At 42.6% G+C, this 22,249-nt stretch overlaps 3 protein-coding genes across 14 annotated transcripts in view; 1 reads left to right on the top strand and 2 right to left on the bottom strand.

The window, feature by feature from the left end:
• Window positions 1–5,283, bottom strand: part of LOC128751463 (voltage-dependent P/Q-type calcium channel subunit alpha-1A-like) — a 53,079-nt gene extending 47,796 nt beyond the window's left edge. For 3 of the 7 annotated variants that reach the window (XM_053852489.1, XM_053852491.1, XM_053852496.1), the window contains exon 1: window positions 3,891–5,282. In XM_053852489.1, coding sequence (XP_053708464.1) covers window positions 3,891–4,227 — 337 coding nt within the window. In that variant the 5' untranslated portion in view covers window positions 4,228–5,282. Of the gene's footprint in view, window positions 1–3,890 lie in introns of all 7 variants that reach the window. The other 4 variants (XM_053852490.1, XM_053852493.1, XM_053852494.1 and 1 more) reach the window with 2 other exon arrangements.
• Window positions 5,284–10,299: 5,016 nt separating this feature from the next.
• rfx1a (regulatory factor X, 1a (influences HLA class II expression)) lies at window positions 10,300–18,507 on the bottom strand. 6 transcript variants are annotated; one of them, XM_053852593.1, is made up of 18 exons: window positions 18,343–18,507; window positions 17,034–17,408; window positions 16,699–16,823; window positions 16,532–16,627; window positions 16,372–16,457; window positions 15,877–16,300; window positions 15,138–15,319; window positions 14,928–15,047; window positions 14,706–14,839; window positions 14,523–14,641; window positions 14,143–14,249; window positions 13,887–14,038; window positions 13,667–13,764; window positions 13,296–13,445; window positions 13,004–13,212; window positions 12,788–12,941; window positions 12,673–12,718; window positions 10,300–12,592 (listed from the first exon to the last, which is right to left on the bottom strand). In XM_053852593.1, exons 2-18 carry the CDS (start codon window positions 17,386–17,388, stop codon window positions 12,432–12,434), a joined length of 2,718 nt encoding a protein of 905 aa, XP_053708568.1. In that variant the 5' UTR covers window positions 17,389–17,408; window positions 18,343–18,507; the 3' UTR covers window positions 10,300–12,431. The 6 variants fall into 6 exon arrangements, with proteins under 6 accessions (XP_053708568.1, XP_053708569.1, XP_053708572.1 ...); XM_053852594.1 differs by having other exon boundaries at window positions 15,138–15,313; XM_053852597.1 differs by having other exon boundaries at window positions 15,928–16,300.
• A 2,473-nt stretch (window positions 18,508–20,980) lies between these two features.
• rln3a (relaxin 3a) lies at window positions 20,981–22,223 on the top strand. Its single transcript, XM_053852263.1, has 2 exons — window positions 20,981–21,572; window positions 21,657–22,223. Exons 1-2 carry the CDS (start codon window positions 21,413–21,415, stop codon window positions 21,938–21,940), a joined length of 444 nt encoding a protein of 147 aa, XP_053708238.1. The 5' UTR covers window positions 20,981–21,412; the 3' UTR covers window positions 21,941–22,223.
• The last annotated feature ends 26 nt before the right edge of the window (window positions 22,224–22,249 follow it).

Genomic DNA, 22,249 nt, shown 5'->3' with positions numbered 1-22,249 from the left:
AAAGAACAAGACCTTCCAAGCAGGACGGCTGGTGAACAAATCAAAACGCACATGTGTAATTCACAAACCAAGCTGTAAAGTCCGGATAGTTAACTGTGGCCAGCTGGAGGAAAGCCAATACATAATTTATATTCTGCAGTGAACATACATCACAAGTCTCTGTATCTACAAGAAAGCAAGCCTTTCTCTCACTGCACCTCCACCACGCTCAACAGCCATAATCACTTTTTCACTTTAATCTATTGCTCTTTTCTTAATTCTTTTTGTAATGCACCAGGAAGTGAGTCACAGCGGAAGAGATCCGTCAGACTTCTTTTTTTTTTCGGGTCGCAGTTATTTCAGATAATTAAGATGATGTGGTTAATGTTTGAATTATACTAATTCTGCTCTGTGATATTTCAAAATGGGATCAATGTTACTAAAGATAGACAGGACCTCTATTGACTTCCTCTCCATTTACAACAGCAGGGGAAAACCACTTAATGTATCCTGGTGATGTGCATTGAACCTTGGGGTGAGCATGCGCTGTACTAAAGTAAATACATTTTTAAGAAATCGGACGCATCGTAAACAGACTATGCACTTTATCACCTGATATGACACCTCATAAATACACAATGATAACAAATGTGGATGAGGATATACGCTATGCTCATAGCATTTACTGTAGATACATAAGACACCGGATATAGATTCTCCAAAGTCAAAAGGGCATTTTGGGTCAAATGTCAGCAGAAAAGCAGGTGGGGGACGGATTTCCTTTCAGAACTTGTATAAGATGACTGACTCTATCCGCAAGAGAGAATATTATATCTTAGTTATGAGCAACAATCTAGTACACTTTCACTGCTGACAATTCAAACCAAATAATCCCGTAACAAGTGGGTTCTAGACTGCAGTGAAATGACGTTGTCTCAATCAGTTATTGACAATATTCAGAACACAATTCAAGATCTTTAAGAATTTTTTTCCCGACAGAACGTTCTGCTTTATTCAAGCCTTTCATTTAACCTCCTGTGTTTGGTTAAGGAAAATATTGGCTCATAGAAAGAAATTTGACTTAAATTCATTGAGCTAAACAAAAAACACTGAACATGAAGCAACAAAAGTTTAGGCTTAAAAGTCTTTTTATTAACACCAGACTTTTCTGGGTTAGACACTGTTAGTACCTTCCGAAAAAAAAGTTATAATATAGCTGTTGTGTGACTACACTCGCGTTTTACCCAGCTCTGGTAAAGGAAGCAATAAATGGCGACAAACACATCTTATACAAAATGTAACTACTCAAATGTAGTTGCACACAATACCTACCAATTCCTGTCGTTCTGGACAAAAAGTGTTTCCATATTAACCTCCGCCCGGATGTGTGTGCAACTACAACCTTCATGCTATGGTGAGCTTCATTAAAGAAGATGGGAAATAAACTGATTCCAGTCTTAAAACCATTGTTTGAAGTATCCTTTCATTTCTAATAAATTGAATTTTATTTTGTTTACGAATGAAGTTTAATTACTTTTAAAAGACCCTGCTTATAATTTTTAGGACAGTAGACGTTTTATTAATATTAAAATAGATGCTATACTTTTTAATCCAATTTAAATTAAAAAAATAATAATAATAATGATGTTCTTTTTTTAAATAGATGATTTTTATTAATTCATGTTGCGTGTGCAGGAACACAAGGTGAAATGACCTCTGATTTACTTCAGAGACATGTGCCTGTCATCACAGGCAGACGCAGAAGTGAAAGGGAGAGAAAGAAATAGAACCATCTCTCAGTCATTTAAGCAGAAATTAATGTACCAAATCAGTGCATTAAATGCTTGTCAATGAAGTAAAATAATAATAATAATAACAATTGACAATAAGCCTCCTAATATCTAATGTTAGCTGAAAGTATGTGTTATTATTTCATTTTATTAGAAGAAAGCTCACAACTATCCAAACACAACAGCCTCTACTTCAGGACCATGGAGAGCAACAAAAGCTATCAAAGGCCAGCCAACATACATCATGTTGGCTGCTCATCACTTCATTTTGAGTAAGAAAAGGAAGGATTTTAAGTTTAAAAACGGTTATTCAAGGACAGAAATTAAATGTGAGGGTCATTGTGTAGTCCCCTTTTCAATAATTCAAATGGCTTGATGTTTAAGTTAGACGTGTCCCTCTCACTCCTTCCTTGAACATGTCTGTCAAGAGTGACCATCAGACATCAGTCGCAGAGGTTTGTTCAAGTCGCTCCTGCATTTCACCCTCCCAACCCAATTAGGCTAGTTATGTCACAGCTCAAGAATCAGCGACGATCAATACGATCATTACTCCAATTTCCTCCGCTGTCATTAACTTGAACACAAAAAGCTACTGTCACATCAGACCAAGTTTACCCAGACAGTCTCCAATACCTTAAAGAATGAACACGCTGGTTCGTCCTGTGGAGCGAAGAGAGGAATGTATTAGCTCTTTCAACACATTAGAACCCGCTGTTCAGAGTGAACCACAATGGGCAGATCTGTTGGCAGGCCATTGGACCATTTCAGGTCCAACATTGTCAAGGTAAATAAACTGGATTTTGAAGTGAGTGTCACTTGTGGATGAGAGAGATGGAAGCAGACTGGTCAGTAGTCTCATACGCAACATTTTTTTTTCGTCTACTACTACGACTAATCCCAACACACATCACTAAATTGCCTTCCTTCCGATTTTACATTGGTGACACAGATTAAAATGATGGTACAATTACTGACTGGCGACTGAGTCTTGTGTGATTAAGAGTGTAGGAACCGGAAACCTCTCCCTCATACGTTTTTCTGGAGAGACACCTGCATCATGCTGATAGGGAAGTGAGTGAAGCGCACAAACACAGATTGTAGCAGGTTATTTTCATCTCTCTCACACCTCTCCTCCTTCTCTCCCCTCCCCCCCTCCGCTCGTGCTGACATCAGCAACCAGCAGCGCCCCCTAGACACCCCCTCCCCTTACTCGACCACACAGAAAAGCACACACCACAAATCACACAGGTACAATATATCAAGGTCCCACATGTGACACAGAATTACTAACAATTGTGATGGACTGTGATCAACCGCCTCATAAAAAGGGGATGCAGGTTCATGCCCCCGCCTCTTAATTAGCTATAAATAAGATGCCCTGCATCCCTATGTCACCTAACTCTCCTGGGCTTGCAGGGCTTGTTACCATGATCCTGGAATCTAATATCCAGATGGGGGTGGTTTAAGTCTTGCATTTCTTCTCCAGAAAACATGCCAGTGTGCTCAGCAAAGCTACCTGTGAATGAGCGGCTTGACTGAGCCGCGATTGCAGGGCAAGAAAACATGTCAAGGAGGTAAAATGAAGCCTCATCTGTTGGTCTTTAGAGCCCATAATGGAGGTCAGGGTTGGACCTCACACGTCTTGGCTCATTTGCATCAGTGCCTTTGATCACTTCAAAGTGAAAGCCTTCTGTTTACAGCCAACATCCAGGCTGTTCGGTAAAAAATGTCATGAACTTGATGGGCGTTTTAAAGTTTGAGCGCTTCATAACTGAGTCATCAGACTATAAGAAACAATGACACATGCTTAAACATAAACAATTCTCATCCACCAACCCTTATATTGAAGGGACCCTTGACCAAAAATGTCATCGCATCTCTGTGGAAGAAAAGACAAATTTGGGTGTTGAAAGATAGTTTCCTAAAATCACTTAAATAAAAATCAACATATGAAAGAGCTACAAAAGTGTAGTGCTATTATGAGTTTATCATTGTCTTGCCTGCACCATTAGTGAGTCATCCATCGTCATTTATAAATCTGGAAATAAGGTTCGTTAGTGTACTGGCCTACCTGTTTCCAGTCTGGGCCTTGTACTTACTCACTACTCAGTAAAGGATATGGCCATTCGGTGATCTTTTTGGCGTATTTTCTCACGAAGTTATCCTCACTGAAGATGAACAGCGAGCGGTTGACAGTGAAGCAGTTCTGGCGCACAGGTATGGGGTTATAGAGGGCCATAGTCCTGGCTCTCTGCGCCATCGACTGCTTGTACATTCTCTGGGCACCTGGACCCCCAGGTGGACCATGGCCGTGTCCGTGGCCGTGCCCGTGTCCATGCCCGTGTCCGTGCCCATGTCCATGGGCTCCACCTTGTCTGCTTCCGCCACGGCCACCCGGACCCCCTCCTCCGGGCCCGCCGCCGTACCTGGCCGGAACCTCGTCTCCAAACCGCGCCATGCTGTGGACACTATGAGCCAATCTTCAGAAGGAGACCAAGGCTCAGCTGTGCAGCCACACAACATTACATCCCACCCGGAGCAGAACGTCTCATATGCACAAGTGGACCTCCTGGCTGCTGCCGGACTCCTGCAGCTGCTGGTTCACAGGACTCCCGTCACTGTCTCTGCCAGCTTTGGGTGTGTGGAAATTAAATGGTTGGCTGACTGGATGCAGTTCTGGCTCCGTCAATCCGCTCTTTCCCCTTCAACAGGAATCATAAGGAATGTTTCATGTTCATCTGCATCCTCCCGCATCCTCCTTTAAAACCCGCTCATTTGGTCCAGAGAATTAGAAGAATCTAGCATTATTTATTTATTTCGTTGAGAGGAAAAAAAAAATCCGCAATGTTTGGTACAGCTTGTGGCAACTGCCGCTTCAGCAGTGCGCTCCGACCAGATTCCGCAGAAATGGGACATTTGTGAGGAATGTTCTCAGATGTGTCGAGCTGGAAGCGTGAAAGGAAAATACCGTGCGTGTTTTAAGGCTGCTGACGAGCTTCCTCCCTCGCTGCAACACCTGCGCGTCCATCCAGAAGAAGCGGCTCAGGGGACATGGGGACGCCGCCAAAGACACGGATGTGACGGCCGCTTCTCCTCCAGCTTACCGCCTCTCATGGTCCGGCTTCGGGATCATCGGTGCCGGTGTAGTCCTTCACCATCCCCGCCCTGAAAAAAAGCTCTACCTTAGTCCGCACTGATCTGCCCAAACGTCCTGACACCGCGTCCTTCCTCTCTCTCTCTCTCGAGCTCGCTCCCTCCCTCTCTCTCTCTCATTGGAGTACAGTGCGCTCCACACGGCCTCACGGAGGAGGAGGGACGGACGGACGGACGGACGGAGAAATGGATCGGAGGATGAATGAAAAACAACGGAAGGGAGGGAATGCTGGATCTTTAAGGTGGTGTCTGGTCCGTCATGATTAAAGCAAAAAGACTGCAGCCACATGACGCACCTCAGACGCGGTCACGCAACACTCGTCTGAGGGGCGACACCACCTGCGGAACCAAAACCCCATGTGTGTTACTGGACACGTAAGCGTCCAGAGGCAGGTGACGGGGTTTTTTTTTCTTCGTTTTTTGGGGGGTGGTTGGGGGTCCAGCTGCAGCGGCGCAAGCGCGTGCGCGTCAATACGTGATAGGAAAGAAGGAAGGAGGCTATTCTTAGCAGCAGACATTTGGAAATTAATGGACGAAGAGAACAGCTCCCTCCCTCCCTTCGCAAAGATCTTTTTCCGTGCACCTCCACCCCCTCCTCCTTCGCTACCTTTCCTCTACTTGACTCCCTCACATCCCCCACTCTCACTCCCTCCCGGTTTTTCCCTTCCTCTTTCCGCCACCTTCCTTTGCGTTTATTCTACGGCTCACTTTCCCTGAGACACTTCTGTTTCCCTCTCCCTCTTTCAATTCCACGCTTCCCCATTATTAATATTACCTTCCTTATGTTTATCTTTTCCTTTTATTTCCATTTCTTTTTTGTTGCTAGTTTTCTATTTGTACCTCAAATACTATTATTTTTACTATAGAAATACGTTTTATTGTAAATCTTGAATGTTTTCTCCGCATATTTCCCCGCTAAAATGTCTTGCTTCTTCATTTACCATTCCCTTGCTTTCTATTTCATGAATCAAACCTCCCTTCATTTCTTCACTCTACCTTCCCCCATTTTTTTTAAACATTTTGATTTCCGATAATCAGAATTCCCTTTCAGTCAAAACTGGATTTGCCCTGATTTTCATTTCATTCCTTTCATTGCCACAGTTATTTTTAGCTTCCTCCACTTCTTACCACCTTTTTCACTTATTTGCATTTCTAACCCTTATTTTCTCTTCCTCCTGCGATAAAAGGTCCCTGGTGCTACCAAGACGCCGTAGCCGCTATGAAACAATGATTGCTCTTCCTGTCGTGAAGACGCTTCTGCTTCTCCCAGGGGAGCAGGAGAAGGAGCAGCTGCATCCCTCAGCATCACAGGACAACATTGCTTCTATCTATTACGTGGCCTAATTGATTGACTCCAGGAATAAACGCGCTTGTGAATGGGAAATGATTGCACACATACAGATTTAAGGGGGAGCAGCAGAGTTCACTCACCCCAGCTTCAGGAAACCTTCAGCGTACAAATCGATACCAGCGCGGCCTTAAACGTCTATCCGATCCGCCGAAGAGGGATCGTTTTTCTTTGCGACCACTTAAGCAACGCTACCATCCATGCTGAGATTGACCCCACCACAAGGGCATTAAAGACCACTATTTTTAATCTCACGAACGCAGACATACTCAAGGAAATTCACTTTCAGATCAAGACTGATTTCAGCACCAGGGACAGCAACACAAACATGGATCATTTGTTCTTGATACATGAAGACTCTCAACATTCTCAGGATCAAAATGACAGCAATGCTTGGTATCAAAAGCAATGAGTAACACTTGTTTAGGATCTTTGTCTTTGCCAGATGTTTCCTTGTGAGCTCAGAGGAGAAGGCCTAAAAAGGAGTTTCTTGATTCAATGATTCATAAGTCTGAATAATTTAATGGCTAGATGCATGTAGAGCACTCCGCCCCGACTGAACTCCTTGCTTCTCAGACCTCATGCAGACTCATCCACAAAATTCACCCGACACAATGGCTTCCCAAAACATCGGTCAACACGTCATGGAAAGCCTCTGTCCTGCAGCAACCAGACTTTTGTTACGTAGAAGTAGAGTAGTAGTAAGTAGAAAATAAGTAATAATAATATTTTCTAAGTATTGAAAAGTTATTTATCCAAAAAAGGAGAATTTATTTTTATTTTTATTTTTTATACAAGACACAAATTAAATCAAATTAAAAAATCACAAATAATATTCATATTTCAAAGAACAACAACAAAATAAGATTTTAAACACACTCCCATGCAGACCAGCGACAGTGTCTTACACATAATAAGGTGGACAAGAGTGTTTTCCTTAGTCGCAGGTTTTTAACTGGTGCAACGTGCTGCTTCATCAGGGATGAGTTCAAACGAAGGTGATGAGGCAAGAGGAGTTGAGTGCATTGCCACATACATACCTCAGGGTCCTGGGGAGTATAGGAGAAATTATGTACGCCAGCGAATACTTGGCTGCCTGCATGACTCTCTGGGATGAGCACAGTAAAATATGGTCAGAGGGAACATGGGGATTGACTTTTCTTCATCAGCTAAATTGTAAAACGCAATGAAAATGTGGAGATTTCCATCACTGAAACAATGTGAAACAAACAAAACACAGTGTGAGTTTGACATTCAAGAAAAACTACAAGAAAGTCCTAAATATGTCATTCATTCTGGGGTGGTTGAGAGTGGTTTAGATTGAGAGCAGCATCTTTGCGGGGAAAGACTCAAGATAATGATAAGTGATATCTGATAAACACTGTAAGTCATGTTATTATGCTCATATTGATATGTTTTGCCAAGTCCTCACTCACTCACTCATTCACTGACTCACTCACTCACTCAGAGGTACCTGCATAGTGAAATGACAGTGTCATGACTACAGCTAGCACCACATAGCATGTAAGGAGAATCATTTTAGGCATGTACATTATGTATATATATTATACATAAATTAGGAGTATAAAATGTCTTGTATATTAATATTACAAAAGCCCCATTCATGATGTTTATGAGTCATCATTTTTTGCAAAAATGAATCAGCTTGTATTAGCTGAGGGCTAATACAGTTGGCTAATATTAGGGCTTGACATTGATTTATAAGAAATGCCAACTCTTCTGATCAATAGTCTTATGCTCATATCAGATAATGCTCAGAACAACATAGTCGACTGAAAATGGCATAGCATAGCAGTTATACGTTTCCAAAAAAAAAAAATGTGTTACTTGTGAATAACTTAAGTATATTTGTGTATTTTTATTATTATTTATGTGATGGCATGTGGTTATTCAAAATGACTCAACCGTCTGCAACAAAATGGCGTGGCGACACCAGACATGTCGCTCACATGTGAGCGGTTATTCTTCTGGTAGTATTGCGTTTCAATGCATGGTTCCACCGCAGCGGTGACGACGCCTCCAGGACGTGCTGACCAATGATAATACAGTGAATCATACAAGCTTTAAATGAGTGAACCAACTGGGAGATTAAACTCCAAACACCCGTCGTGGCTCAGCGGACATGGCACTGGCCGTGGGGCATCAGTGTGGCATCCAACAATGAAATGGGCATCACGTGAATTCCAGGAGTGTGTGAGGGTGGGAGGGGTATGAGTTTCATTGTGGATGCTCAGTGACCGAGACCAGCGGCAGGCTCACAGAAGGAGCACTAATAGTCCCCATACATACATATTCGCGTGCGACACACACTCCCTGCCAAAAGCAGAAGCTGCTCTGGAGCAACTGTGACGCAAGAACTGCACACAAAGACACACACACACACACACACACGGTATGTTTTTAACCTGCTGAGCTCAGCAGAATGCAGCCTCAGCAATATGGCATTGTTGATCATGTGGGACAGCTGGTTCTCTCCAGGCACAATTATTTTCTCCATTCTTATCGCCATCTTAAAGAAACTACTTCTTCATGTTCAGTGTTGGTCCCTCAGGATTCGGGGGTAGACATCACTCATAATATCCTGAATCATTTCCTCATTAAGCTAATGTGCAAAGGAACTCACTGGGAACTGTAATAACTATTGAACTTAAATGCGGCGCACAAAGAAGTCGGTGCAGAATTTCACCATAATTATGGAGGTTGAATAATTCTCAATAACTTGGGATGTAAGAGAGGCAATAAAACAAATGGGTCCTGGCCGTGGAAGAAAGATTTCACATCAGACCCATTAAGAAAAGGCCTGGCTGCCAATCTCTACAGAGCACGGCTTGTTTTCAGGTTCTCAGCTGGACGAATGATTTCCTAACATTTGGATGAGGTGGCTTGAACGCGTACACTTCATGTGCTGTTGAGCTGCCCAAGGAGAAAGAAAGAGAAGAGATGGGAGGGAGGGGTCACCTGTCCTGAGAAAGTAGGCCAGCTTTTCTCGGGGTATCTGGACTGAGGGTGAAGCCACTGTTCCATGTAATTTGTTCCCAGAAAGTTTTCTTATTTTGTATACTCCATTTATTTTGCTCACGCACACACGCTAAAGGCTGGTGACGTCATCGTGGTGGATGACATTTCTCCGAAACATCGGTTGCAGAGATGAAATGTCATTTTTGGGGAAATAATAGCCTTGAAGATTATCTTTTTTTAGGGCTTAACCTTTGAAAGTGCGATGGGGAATTTCAGACTACTATTTTTATCGAAATGTTATGACCAGGAAAACTAAAAACTAAAAAAAAACTACGTGTTTGACACCGTTTTGATCGTGAAACCGACTTTTTGAACCTACTGAATTATTCAAATTAAATAATATTTCAATGTTGGAAACAGTAATGCAGCGTTTATTTTTTATTTATTTATTTGTTTTATTTTAGCAACAATCTTACCTTTCCTGCTTTCATCGTTTAAATAATGAAATACTTTCAATATAAGATAAAATATCAATGTTAATAACTTTTAAATCTCGTTATCTCCAGACTGTTTTTTTTTTTAACATGGTGTCACTTCTAAACATAATAATCATTTACTGTATAATATGTAACCACCGATCGTGTTCAGATGGAATTTGTTGCTGAATAAAATAGATAAATATAATGTAATAGTTGGAAACAAACTTACCGAGAAAGCAAACGTCTGTAGATGAACGTACATTTCAGAATGGGCGCATGCTGCCCCCCACTGGTCTATATGTATTACTGCATTATCGTATATAATACCACGTTTGAACGCATATTATTTATAATTGTTTTGTTCAAGACGGGGATTTCAGTCATTCTTTCTATATTATTCATGTTGTCGGTCATTAAATCGGATGTTCTCAGGATGCATTTTCGCTACTTCGTGCTAAAATTGTGTTCACACTTTCCAATAGGCAATAAAGGTGTGATGTTGCGCAGGAAGTTTCACCGCTTCACAGCGAGCGTGTCGCCGTTTTTTCAAGCCACAGACGATTGAAGAAATGCAAGTGGGAGACGTTTTGTTTTCGCCCTTTAATTTATACTTTTAAATTAAAAACATCTGAATTGCATTCTACCACCTCCAAAGGCACAGTCATACTATTAGCAGACCAAATCCATAAAACACTGCCACTGACAACACCTTTTTTTGTATCTTAGGTTGTTTTGTAAGTTACAAACAATGCACTATAAAAATGACTCCACTTGACTGGGTAAACGAAGACCACCCAATGCTGTTTGGTAAAAGACTACAGTGATATGTACTTAGCTGTGGTCGCCTTACAAAGTCAATGTGCTGGTTTGAAGTCGGCAATGATCATAGAAAACTAGAAATCCAAAGAAAGCAGATTTAGAATCATGAATTTTAGATGTTGGAGATGCCCGAGTGAAACAAAGCCATTGGTAGGAAGGTTGAAATGCGTTGAGATGAAATGTCTGAGGAGAAACCAGAACAAAGTCTATGCGATGAAAACTGCATAAAAGTCATAAAAACAAGGTCACGGGGGGAAAGATGTGCAAAGAGGCTCAAATAAAGGGTTAAAAACGGAACATACAGTCACGAATAAATCAATAAAGCACACCAGGTCAACAATGAATAGAAAACACAGCACCATACACTGCACAAGAGGTTCACTTTGTGATAACATAATTCAATATACAGCAGAAAGTATACCACCATTTCACTCAGGCACGGAAAGTTTAAATAAAACAAGTATTTTTGGGATAAAAGCAACCGGGTTTGGCAAACATGGGGACAGATTAGGACACGAAGGAAAATAAGGAGGCACAAAGGACAGGATGACCAGGAAGTAAGCACTTGAAACAGAAATATACTCAGTGAAAATATAAAGACAACACTTTCCCCTTCAGTTTTATGATGCGTTACACAAAAGGCTGATTTTGTTTTTAGCACTTATTATGCTAACTTTTGGGAAGAAAAGGGTCAATTATGTTGCATTAAAAGGTGAGAAAAACAGTTAGGTCTATTTAAAAAGGCACCAGTGTCAGATAGATACCAAGTCTTTTTTACGTAAGCACACTGATCTGAGCCCTTAAGAGAGGGTTTGGAATATTAAATTAGCCCAACTCCGACACAGAGAATAGATTGATATCCTTGAAATATTATGGTTGTTGGAGTGCAACCTAAGTGCTGGTTTATGCTTTGTGCTCAAGGAGTCAATAGTTTGTGGAAGAGTTGGTGGTAACAACAAGCTATCCTGCTAACAGCTAGCTGTACATGAAAACTCAACAGTGAAGTGCAAAATGCAGCATGAACCAATTCAAAACATGACCAATAGTCGCCAACTTTTTGGGCTTTCCTTGGTAAAACTTGGTGGGGAGAAAGTGCTGGACTGATATTTTCAACTGGAGTGTATATGACACATAAAGTACCTCACTCAGGGAACCAGATGTTCAATGAGAACGTGAGGATTTTTGCAGCAAATAACGAGAGAGCCGTTGCCGGCAGCTGTCACTTTGTCTTTGCAAGTGTGTGCAGCAGCTGCGTCAGGCACTCGGAGAGCACGACAACAATTCTTTCCAGGCAAATAAAAACTGAACTGGAACTATACACACGTCTCATCGTTTAAAAGCCTTAGAAAATATCTACAGAGGAAACAGTCGGCTGATTCACGTCATCAACGACACCAACTTTCAGCACAGAAGCAGAACTCGTTCGCACGAGAGGAGCCGGGAAGCACACACACGTAAGACAATATCCAAAGATCCCAAAATGCCTGCTGCTCGGTTCAGTACAGTATGATTCCAACAGGACGACAACTCCACGGCCTTGCTCAGTGAAAGATTCCTGTACACGTAGACACTTATCACAGTATTTTCTAGACCACTTTGATACGGCAGTGACGCTTTCCTAGTGTGAGCAGACTTTTCTCCGCAACGAGACGTTGAGGTTACAGGTTGCAATGACGGAAAAAACATGCTCAGATTAAAGATTCTTTTTTACAGAGTCGTACAGCTAATATCTGGGTTGGACGGGGGCCACATTCCGTCAAGTGTGTCACTGATCTGTGTGAAGGACACACAACCCAGCAAACACATGTGAAAACAAGAGCCGAGTGTATAAATTACTGTTGTATGTACATTTGTGTGTGTGTGTGTGTCAAGAAGAGCGTTACACTAGTTGTCGGCTGATCCTGTGGTGAAGAGGACACGCTGGTCAGTTCGGGCCAGCTTTGCCGGAGGCTCCAGGGACTCGTCTCCTAACACCGGACCGTCTGAAGGAAGGGTCAACTCCTGACCTTCGTCGTCACTTTCCTCCTCCTCCTCTTCTTCCTCTTCTTTTATAAACAATGATAAACAATTTTAAAAAAAGATCCAAGACAAAGACAGTGATTTTTATTTTTTTGCGAGTGTTTACCTTTATCCGGATCCAACTGGTTCAGTCCTCGGCCCAAACTAGCAAACTGATGGCAAAACACAACATGCGGGTTTCAAAAGAAAAAGAAAGGAGTGACAAAATTGTGGTTGTCTACCTCTCCCATGACTGCAATGGGGGTCTCTCCTTTGGCCTGTGCGACTCTGTGCTCGATCAGGTAGTACATGTACTCATCATAGAGAAGGCGGATCAAGTGAAAAGAACCGAAACTGGCTGCGCTTCGGAGGGTCAGGTCCCGGATCACCATGGAACTGAAGAACAGAGATAAAAAATTCAGATGTTCCTCTTCAAACCTCCTAATGATCCCACTCACCTGTAGAAGGACCACTTGAGCAGGAAGAGCTTGGCAGCTTTGGGGAAGGTAGGGCTGTGTTGGTAAGGCTTTAGGACTTGGGAGACCACACCATCGAGCCATGCAGCCCACTGCTCCAAGGAGTTCTGCTGCTGCAGGGTCAGCTTAAAGTCCTGCTCTAGTCTCTGGACCACACGGTCTTCACACCGGCACACCCACGATGCCTGCTCCTGTAACGTTGAGGGGTCATTAGAATCCTGAGACCCTCCCGACTCAGTAGAGTGCAAGCAATAACAATAGGCTCTTTTCTTACCTGAACATTTGCAAAATCAACACGATTCAAGTCTGACAGCATCTGATTGATCTGAGCTGTGTTTTGGAGGACGGCACGAGCCGCCTGAGCCAAGTGGTTCAGACTGGTGTAGCGCCGCAGTGTCTGGGCAAATGCGTTGGCTGAGGTGACCTAAAATAGCATTACAGTTTTTGACATATATGGTCTCACAACAATTGAATGCAATGAAGAATGCAGAATATTAAGATGAAAAAGCAACTTATTAGAGACATAGATCACGTAGGGGGTGTTTTAATGATTCACTGTACTCAAAATCCAAAGCGTTGCGTGTGAATGAGGGAAGGAGGGAGGAGGTTTCTCCTACTGTAGTATGAGTAGGAGCGTAAACAAACCTTAATGCGGACCATTTCCTCTGGGATATTCATCATAGCATTTGTCAACCAGCTCTCCAAGCTCTTGGCAAAGTTCCGGATGGCTTGAGTTAAGGCACCTGATTCCAGAAAAAAGATGGTTAAATCTTATTTATACTAGTATTTATTCAGAGCAAAGACTGATAACTTAGGTTACGTTTGGTTACTATGCACGTCAGACTGGATAGAACAGAAGACATACTGGGAATAGGACGGAGAACATCCGGGATGAGGATCTCCACCAGGCCCTGATATAGACTGTTATCACAGTCTCGGCTCCAGCGCAGCACCGGTTCATATTTACAAAGCAACACCAAGCAGGACTTTGGGAGGCGTTTCTCTGACTCATCGTGGCTGTGAAGACACAGCACATTTCAGTTTAGCAGCTCTATGATTTTTACCACAAAGGCTTGCTCATGGTTCACGCCAACTGCCAGCGAGTCATCCGGACCACTCACACGGCTGATGTGGCGTCGCCAGCTTGACTCTGGCTGAACCTCCAGAAGGTTTTCCACAGCGTCTCCACCAGTGTGAACTGCAGGTTGACCATCACGTCAAGTATGGCCTGAAAGAAAACAGAAATTCTCAAATACACTTTGCACCTCAGAGGTTCATTATTTCCGTCAGCTCTGCAGTTTTCTACCAACAAGACGTGCCAGGAAAAAGGTAACAGTTGTGTAAACTGCTGCTTAACACAGACAGGAATTGAGGGAGTTTCTTTACATGTATGCAACAAATCAATGAGGTAAGAAGAGAAGTGAAAGACCAGTGAGTGAGTGAAAAAACTTTGCAATATTTAAAGTGGTTGATCAACAGAAGCTTACTGTAAGTCTCTCACCTCACAGTGTTCTCTGTACAATAGCTGAAAGCTCTTTATGTGCTCAAGCTCGATGCCTTCTGGCAGGGACTTCCCTTGAAGGTCAATGTCTGGGAATTCCGGCAGTGCTCTGGAAGCATCTGGACCCATGACACACCACGTGAAGATCCTGATAAGAGCTTATAGACAGGTACACTGACTCACCAAGGAACTGCTGGTACTGCTGAACTTGGGTGCTAATGTCCACATGCCCCGACCCCTGTTGCTGTTGTTGCTGCTGACTGGCCCCTGATGCTGTCCCGTTGGTCATTCCCTCCACTTTGTGCACAGGCTTCAATCTGCAAGAAGCAATTGACAGATGAGAAAGATATTTGATATCTCTATAGGCAGAAGGGGGTGTTTATATGATGGCACTTGAATATCTACCTCTGCTTTTGTGAGAAAGGCTGCTGCCTCATGGCCAGATGTTGTTGGTCCTCCATTAACCGGAGAAGAGAAGATCCTGCTTTGATCCTCAGTCCATAATAGTGGTATTTGGAGTTACCCCTGAGAGAAATAAAAATGCAGCTTAATTTAACATTAAACATACATGAAGGCTAAATTATGAAAGCAAATCAAATATTAACTTGATCGTACCGAGTTCCCAAGCGCCGAGTACGTAAGCCCATGAAGACGGATCGTATGAGTTTCCCAAAAGAGGCTGCGTTCACTGGCTCTAGCTTCTGCTCCTGGCAGTGGAGTAAGTAGTGGCAATACAGGGTGGAACGCGGCAGACTCACTCCTTCCGCTGTCTCATAGTTGTCCAGCAACCACTGTACCTGGCACACAGGCAACGAAAGGGGAACAAGCTGGAGCAGTTAGCAAGGCCAGGAAAAGACCAAAATAATGTTGAAGATCACTTAGTATGCACGGGACACTACAGCTCTGGACATGCGCTTTATTACATCCAAACCATCCTGATCATAGAGAAATGGCATTACAAATAGTTTGCGTGCCGTGGCATACAACTTTGGTATGCAATATGAATATGACACAGGAAACTGATGGGACTTTTGGAAGCATTGTCAGGTGGATCTGATGAATTTGTGATGAGACATGTTATGTGCTGGGGCATATCAGGCAAATTAAAACGCCCCTCATCACATGCACTGTACGATATGAAAGTGATGAGGTCATTGTTTTGTTTTAAGGAGGAAATCCCAACTAAAAACATGGTGTACAATGAGGATTTTTCTGTGAATACACAAATTGCTTTTAACTGATCTTTCCACATGACGAAAAACGTAACTATGACATCATCAATGTGAGCCACCAAAGGCTTGTGTGGATGAAGGCAAAACAAAGAGAAACTGCTGCGCTTGGCGCCTCTGCATACCTTCTTGTCTGCCGACGGCACGCTACTCTCCTCGCCCTCTGTAATACTCACAGTGGCTGGGGAGGCGCGGGCGTTGTGTGAGTAGTTCTGACTGTTGCCAGCTGTCCCTCCACTGCTGCTGCCCAGCATGTAACCCCCTTGGATTACATAACTTCCTGTTGCGCCACCATTAGTGCCGGCCCCATCTCCTGCCCCGTTGGTGGTCCCACCTGTGGACACCACAGTGGCCCCTCCCCCGGCTACACTTGTGGGTTGGGCCACAAACATGGAAACACCTCCAGTGGTGCCGGCAGTCACGGAGACGGTCAGAGGAGTGCCAGGGGTGGAGACTTGTGAGCCAGAAGTTGGTTGAGCTTCATAATACTGGGCAGCCGTAGTTTGGGTGTACAGCGGCGTGTCAGTGTATGGGAACGCACTAGAACGACTGGAATAAAAGGAGACATTTAGAGATGAAGTTCAGCCTCAGAATGTGATAAGACGCTTCACTGTTCTTACATTGTGCTGGTGGTGTAGTTGGCATCTCCCTCCACATACTGCACCTGATTGGTGTAGACATGTTGCACGGGCACTGATGTGAGCTGCTGTGAGATTATAGGTAACAGTGAGAGGCTTAAATTCAAAAGCACAAATGGTGATGTGATTCTGCCTGTCTCACCTCTGGGCTGATGTGAACAGGCTGCAAACTTGTGACACTGAGCTGTGTACCAGGCTCAGTCTTGGCTATTTGAGATGTCGCCTGTACCACAGATCTCTGCTCGGGAACACACAGAGAATTAGATACACAGGATTAGATAAAACTAAAATGTTGTCTGAGCGTTTTACCTGCTGGACTGTCTGCACTTGCTGAACAACTTGTGTGGGAACTCCAGTTTGCACCACAGATGGAGGAGGACTGGAGTCTGACACGCTGTCATTGGAGTGTAGTGAGCCTTCTGAAGAAGGAAGACCTCAAAATCAATGGTGTTAGATTAATTTTAATGACTGATTTAAATTCATTTGCTGAAGACAATGAAACACATCAATTAGCAACAGCATGCATATATGTTTTATGAAATTCAGCAAAGAATTTCTGGAATAAGAAGGTACTCTTGCATCATCACCGTTGGGATACTCTAAATGTCAATCATACGCATGGATATTGAGAGTTTTGGTCTTACCTGTGACAGTAACAACAATATACTGAGGAGCACTTTGCCCATTTCCAGACTGTGTTGGGGAACTCTGGATCTCTGCAGTCACATACTGTGTCTGCGCTGGCTGAGCCTGTACTGCTGATGGAGTCGGTGTTCCACCTGCAGCCTTCTGAGCGGTGAGCGAGGCGGCTTGTTCTGTTGAGGAAGTCTGGCCTGTGGGCGTGACAACAGTGGGGGCTGCCACTGTGGTTTGAATCTCCAGGAATTGAGGGGCAGTTGCAGTTGAGGAATTAGTATCGGGCTGTCCAGCAGTGACAGCCACAGCCCCTTGAGGTTGGGCCGCTGGTTGGATCTCACTCACGTAGCCTGAGGTGGCCATTGCATGAGATGGGATAGACCCTTAAGAGACAAACAAGGCAGCATAAGATAAACAAAAATGGACGACACATTCACAAATACATGTGTTAAATTAATGCTAACTTCACCAAAGCAGAATATAAATTATTTACATGTATGAGTTGCAATTGGTCTTCTGGCAGAAAGCATAAATGAATAAATCACCCTGAATTGTAATAATATTCGGTTCTACTAACAGTGTTGACTCATAAGCGTTATCAATTCGCGGTAGTAACTTCCATTATGAGCTATGAGATAAACAACCTCACCTTATCTAACCGCAACCCATGTGCAAACGTGTGCTCTTAGCCACGCCCCTCTACTCTTTAGTCGTTGCCATATAATCTTAAATTTGCACGAGTCGTTTAGGAGCCTAAGGCCTCTGCCAAAAATAATATCAATAGTTAATGTGGCGCTGAAGCTATGCTCGCCTAACCGGCCTCGAATGCTGTGCAAATGTGTCATTTCAGTCCTTGATAGTTCGTTGGCATGGAAACATTTGGTCCTTATTAGCCGTTTATTAGATGCTTTTTTGGGTGAAATGATTTATAGCACGTTGCTCGCTCAGTTAGGAGAAGATAGGAGACACCACAAGCATGTCGTGACAGAACAGACTGCATGGTAACACGCTTAGCAAGCTAACTGGTCTCTACAACAACCGCCATTTTGTACCATTTGCTTTTGACATCGCCATAACAACGGCCCGCTTGCATCTGAGGCTACGTCGCCATGGCAGGCACGATTCCGTGACACCCCGATGTGCAGCGTACACCAAGCAGCTCGCTTTAGAAACACACCCGGCAGCGATTATCGACACAACGGCGAGGCTGAAGGCTAATACGGTGCAGCCTGATGCGGCTACACGGACAACGAGGGTAAAAGCAGCAGCACAGCTCAGCTATGGTCGTCATTATGCACTTTGTGTGGAGAGCTTCACCTCTGGTTCCACGTGTGGGATTCCCACCGGTAGAATATCGTCTTTTATGTTTACGGCCGATTCTGTTGTTGTTGTTGTTGACTCTCGTTGCCGGGTTCTTGTCGCCAGGGCTACCGTGGCTATGGCGCCTCGTCCTCACCAGGGCAACTGTTGCTACCCACCCGCTCCATTCCCTCCCACTTCCTGTTTCTGATTGGATGAGCGTTGCCAAATTTTCTTAAAGAAACACTTTCGGGATTCTCGCTACTACAAAAGCCTTCCACGCCCAGTTGTGAAAATCAATTTATTGTGTGTGTGTGTGTGTGTGTGTGTGTCTATATATATATATATATATATATATATATATATATATATATATATATATATATATATATATATATATATATATATATATATATATATATATATATATATATATATATATATAGTTATAGTTATAGGTGGCCAACAATTGAAAGAATGACAAAAATACAACATTTTTTAAAAATATTTATTTCTGGGGTATTTTATTTCTGGCGTTCCCATGTTCAAAATTATTCATACCCCTGACAATCTTTCAACAAAAATGTGCCAAATGTGATAAATTTTGTCTAGTACTGACTTCAAGATGTCACAATGAAGTAAACACTGTTGGCCAAATGTTAAAGTGGAAAAAAGACATCTTTCCAGAACACTATAAATAGGGGGAAAGTGTTCAGGTCATTCTTAATTTCTGGTCATCATGGTCAAGAAGAAGGAGCTCAGCGAGGACCTGCGTCAGCGTCTTGTTCGTAGCCACAGTGAAGGAAAAGGTTACAAGACTATTTCCAAGCAGTATGATGTCCCTGTTTTAACTGTCCAGAGCATCACCAACAAGTAGAAGAGGTTCAACGCTGTTAAAAACCTCAGTGGCCGTGGACGGAAGCGTAAGATGTCCCCCAAACTTGCAAGGAAAATCTGCCGAGAGGTCAACACCAACCCACAGATGACAACCAAGGCCCTAATGGAAACACTTGACCAGGCAGGGACAAAGGGTCTCCATGGATGTAAACCTCAGAAGACACCGCTGCTCAGTAAGAAACCTGGCCTTTTGTAAATGTCATCTGAAGCAAGATCCCAGCTTTTTCTCAACGATCCTGCGGTCTGATGAGACAAAGTTGGAGTTATCTGTCCATATGGATGCTCAATATGGTGGTGGAAGAAAGGAGAAGCCTATAGGCCAAAGAACACTGTGCCTACTGTCAAGTATGGTGGTGGAAGCATAATGTTATGGGGATGTTTCTCCTCCAGAGGCACAGGGAATCTCGTCTAGGTCCAAGGAACCATGAAAAAGGAGGATTACATCAGGATAGAAAATGTGAAGGCATCCACTGAGAAACTCCAGCTTGGCCACAACTGGACGTACCAGCAAGACAATGATCCTAAACACACTGCCAAGGTTGCCAAGTCAAAGTACTGACCACAATCCCATTGAGAACGGCATCACTTGAAGACCAGAGTAAGTAAGTATATATATATATATATATATATATATATATATATATATATATATATATATATATATATATATATATATATATATATATATATATATATATATATATATATGGCACAGGCTGGCACAGGCTGGTGAGATTCATTCAACATGTGAAGGCCAAAGGATTCCTTCAGTTGGGCTGAAAGTGACTATATAACACAATAAATACTGTTTAATAACAGCAAGTGACCGCATAAATCAAGAAAATGGATGAGTAAAATGGAGACATTAACTTTATTATACATGCTGAACATTAGGGTTGCCAGAGGAGACACAAACTACATATGTAGGCCCCTCTTCTACAATGCCATTTTGCTTGCTTATTATTGGCACATTCATTACACATTCATCATCACCTTTGTAATTTCCTAAATGGGCGACCTTCGGCTGTGTTGCTACACCGATAAAGTTGATGTAATTTTGGGTCTGACGCATTACAAGACTTCTATGTTATCTTACTTTAGAAATGTCACTCGCCGTGTCTCGACCTGCCCTCTTCACCTTTTGTGAAAGAGCTGGCAGCAAGCTGTTTTCAAGTGAAAAGAGGAATAATGGATATGTGGAAAACAAAGGACACAACTGCATTGAAAACACAAAACAAATGCATATTAATTAAACAACACAATACAGTGGACACTCTACATCAGACCTAGACAAAGTGTGGCCCGGGGGCCAAATGCAATGTCATTGAAATTAAATAAAATACAACAAACCAACATTTTCTGTGCATTTTTTAAGTGTAATTTCATATGATCACTTGATTTTTAATTTAAAATTTCTCTTACCCTCCTTTCTTTGGGTTTGACGACCCCTTTCAACTGTCACAATATATAACCTGGTCCCTTAGGAAATTGAATTGCCCACCCCTACTCTACATGCTTTACATCGTTGTTTGGCTCTATTAAGCACGTTTTGGATCCTAGACATACTTTTAGTGTGTAATAATTTTCTTTTTTTTATGATTATAGTAGTTGCAAAACACACAAAGTCACAAAACTTTATTAATCCCGAAGGATATTATGTTCGTAACATGCTCTGTACACAGCATATCACAATGAAATGAAAAATAAATAAATATATATATATATATATATATATATATATATATATCGTCTGTTAGTTTCTGCCAACGTTAATCTGCTTCCCCAGCAAACCACGAGGAATATAGGTTCATATCTGAGATTTGCATCCATCCGTCATGACAAATATCACACCGGTGTGTCACCCTAAGTTGACCTCCAAATGCTATTGGGGAATTTCATGATATTAAAGCAGACATAAAATAAAAAAAAAAACCTTACCAGACAATTAGATAATAGAGCCCTCTATTATGTTTGGTAATTATTCCACCTTTGCTACTCTCCATTATTCCTAAAGGTCTCTCATTCTATCTGATCTCTCATTCTGACATGCATACGCAATGTGTCACGTCAGTGTTCCAGACCACTTTATATACCAAACCTGGCCCACATAACTCTGAAAGACTGGAAGGGAGAAAGCAGCTCACTACGCAGGATTTGCGACTTCATCTTTGAGTCAATATCAGTCTGCACTATGTGGAAGGTTTTCATTCTAGCGGTGTGTCTGCTGGTCGCTGGTGCACAGACATTTGAACACCCGAATTATGGTGTAAAGCTCTGTGGTCGCGAATTCATCCGAGCAGTTATCTTTACCTGTGGAGGATCACGGTGGAAGCGCTCGCTCAAAAGTGCAGGTGAATTTTCATTATATCATTTCATTATCATTCATTATATTTTGTTTTTAATTCATAGTTTTTCATATGGCTTTCCTTGCACAGATCCTTCTGATGAACTACTCAGCTCTCAGCAAGAGGACTCTGCGAACATCTTGGATCGGAATCCATTGCTAGATGGTCTCCTGCAAAGGAACAGAGATCTAGCGTTCACTGCAATGGAGAACAGTCAAACACCATTCAGCAGGTCCACGCGATCTTTTATCACTGAGGAGATTTTGGAAGCCCTACGCAAAGCTGACCGCAAAGGCCGGGATGTGGTCTTGGGTTTATCTAACGCCTGCTGCAAGTGGGGCTGCAGCAAGAGTGAGATCAGCTCCTTGTGCTGAGAGAAAACAAGCCATTTACACTTTTGTTGAAGTCTTTGTATGAACATGGGTCTGTCTTAATTTATATTCTCTTGGATTATGATTTATGGTTCTGTTAGAACCATGTGTTTTTCCTTCCCTCATGCATTTTAATAAAGACAGATTGAAAAAAGTGTGTTACCCACTTTCACTCGTTTCACCACAAGACATGAATTAAACTAAAAATTGTGGTTTACCTCCATAATTTTGAGTTGCAATTGTCGTATTAAAATCGTTATTACAGACGTTAACCTACGGAAGCAAAGCTAGATTTCTTTTAACTACGTCAAC

Source organism: Synchiropus splendidus, chromosome 19, assembly GCF_027744825.2.
Source record: "Synchiropus splendidus isolate RoL2022-P1 chromosome 19, RoL_Sspl_1.0, whole genome shotgun sequence".
NCBI classification, from domain to species: domain Eukaryota; kingdom Metazoa; phylum Chordata; class Actinopteri; order Syngnathiformes; family Callionymidae; genus Synchiropus; species Synchiropus splendidus.
This window is presented reverse-complemented; position numbering and strand designations above follow the sequence as displayed.

What these genes read in the sequence shown, in the direction of transcription:
- rfx1a (XM_053852593.1), bottom strand. Translation starts at nt 17,388, where the DNA reads ATGGCCACCTCAGGCTACGTGAGTGAGATCCAACCAGCGGCCCAACCT. An exon ending in ACTCGGCGCTTGGGAACTCG is followed by an intron (nt 15,048 to 15,137) that starts GTACGATCAAGT and finishes TATTTCTCTCAG; the next exon opens with GGGTAACTCCAAATACCACT. An exon ending in TGTACAGAGAACACTGTGAG is followed by an intron (nt 14,250 to 14,522) that starts GTGAGAGACTTA and finishes GTTTTCTTTCAG; the next exon opens with GCCATACTTGACGTGATGGT.
- rln3a (XM_053852263.1), top strand. Translation starts at nt 21,413, where the DNA reads ATGTGGAAGGTTTTCATTCTAGCGGTGTGTCTGCTGGTCGCTGGTGCA. An exon ending in GCGCTCGCTCAAAAGTGCAG is followed by an intron (nt 21,573 to 21,656) that starts GTGAATTTTCAT and finishes TTCCTTGCACAG; the next exon opens with ATCCTTCTGATGAACTACTC.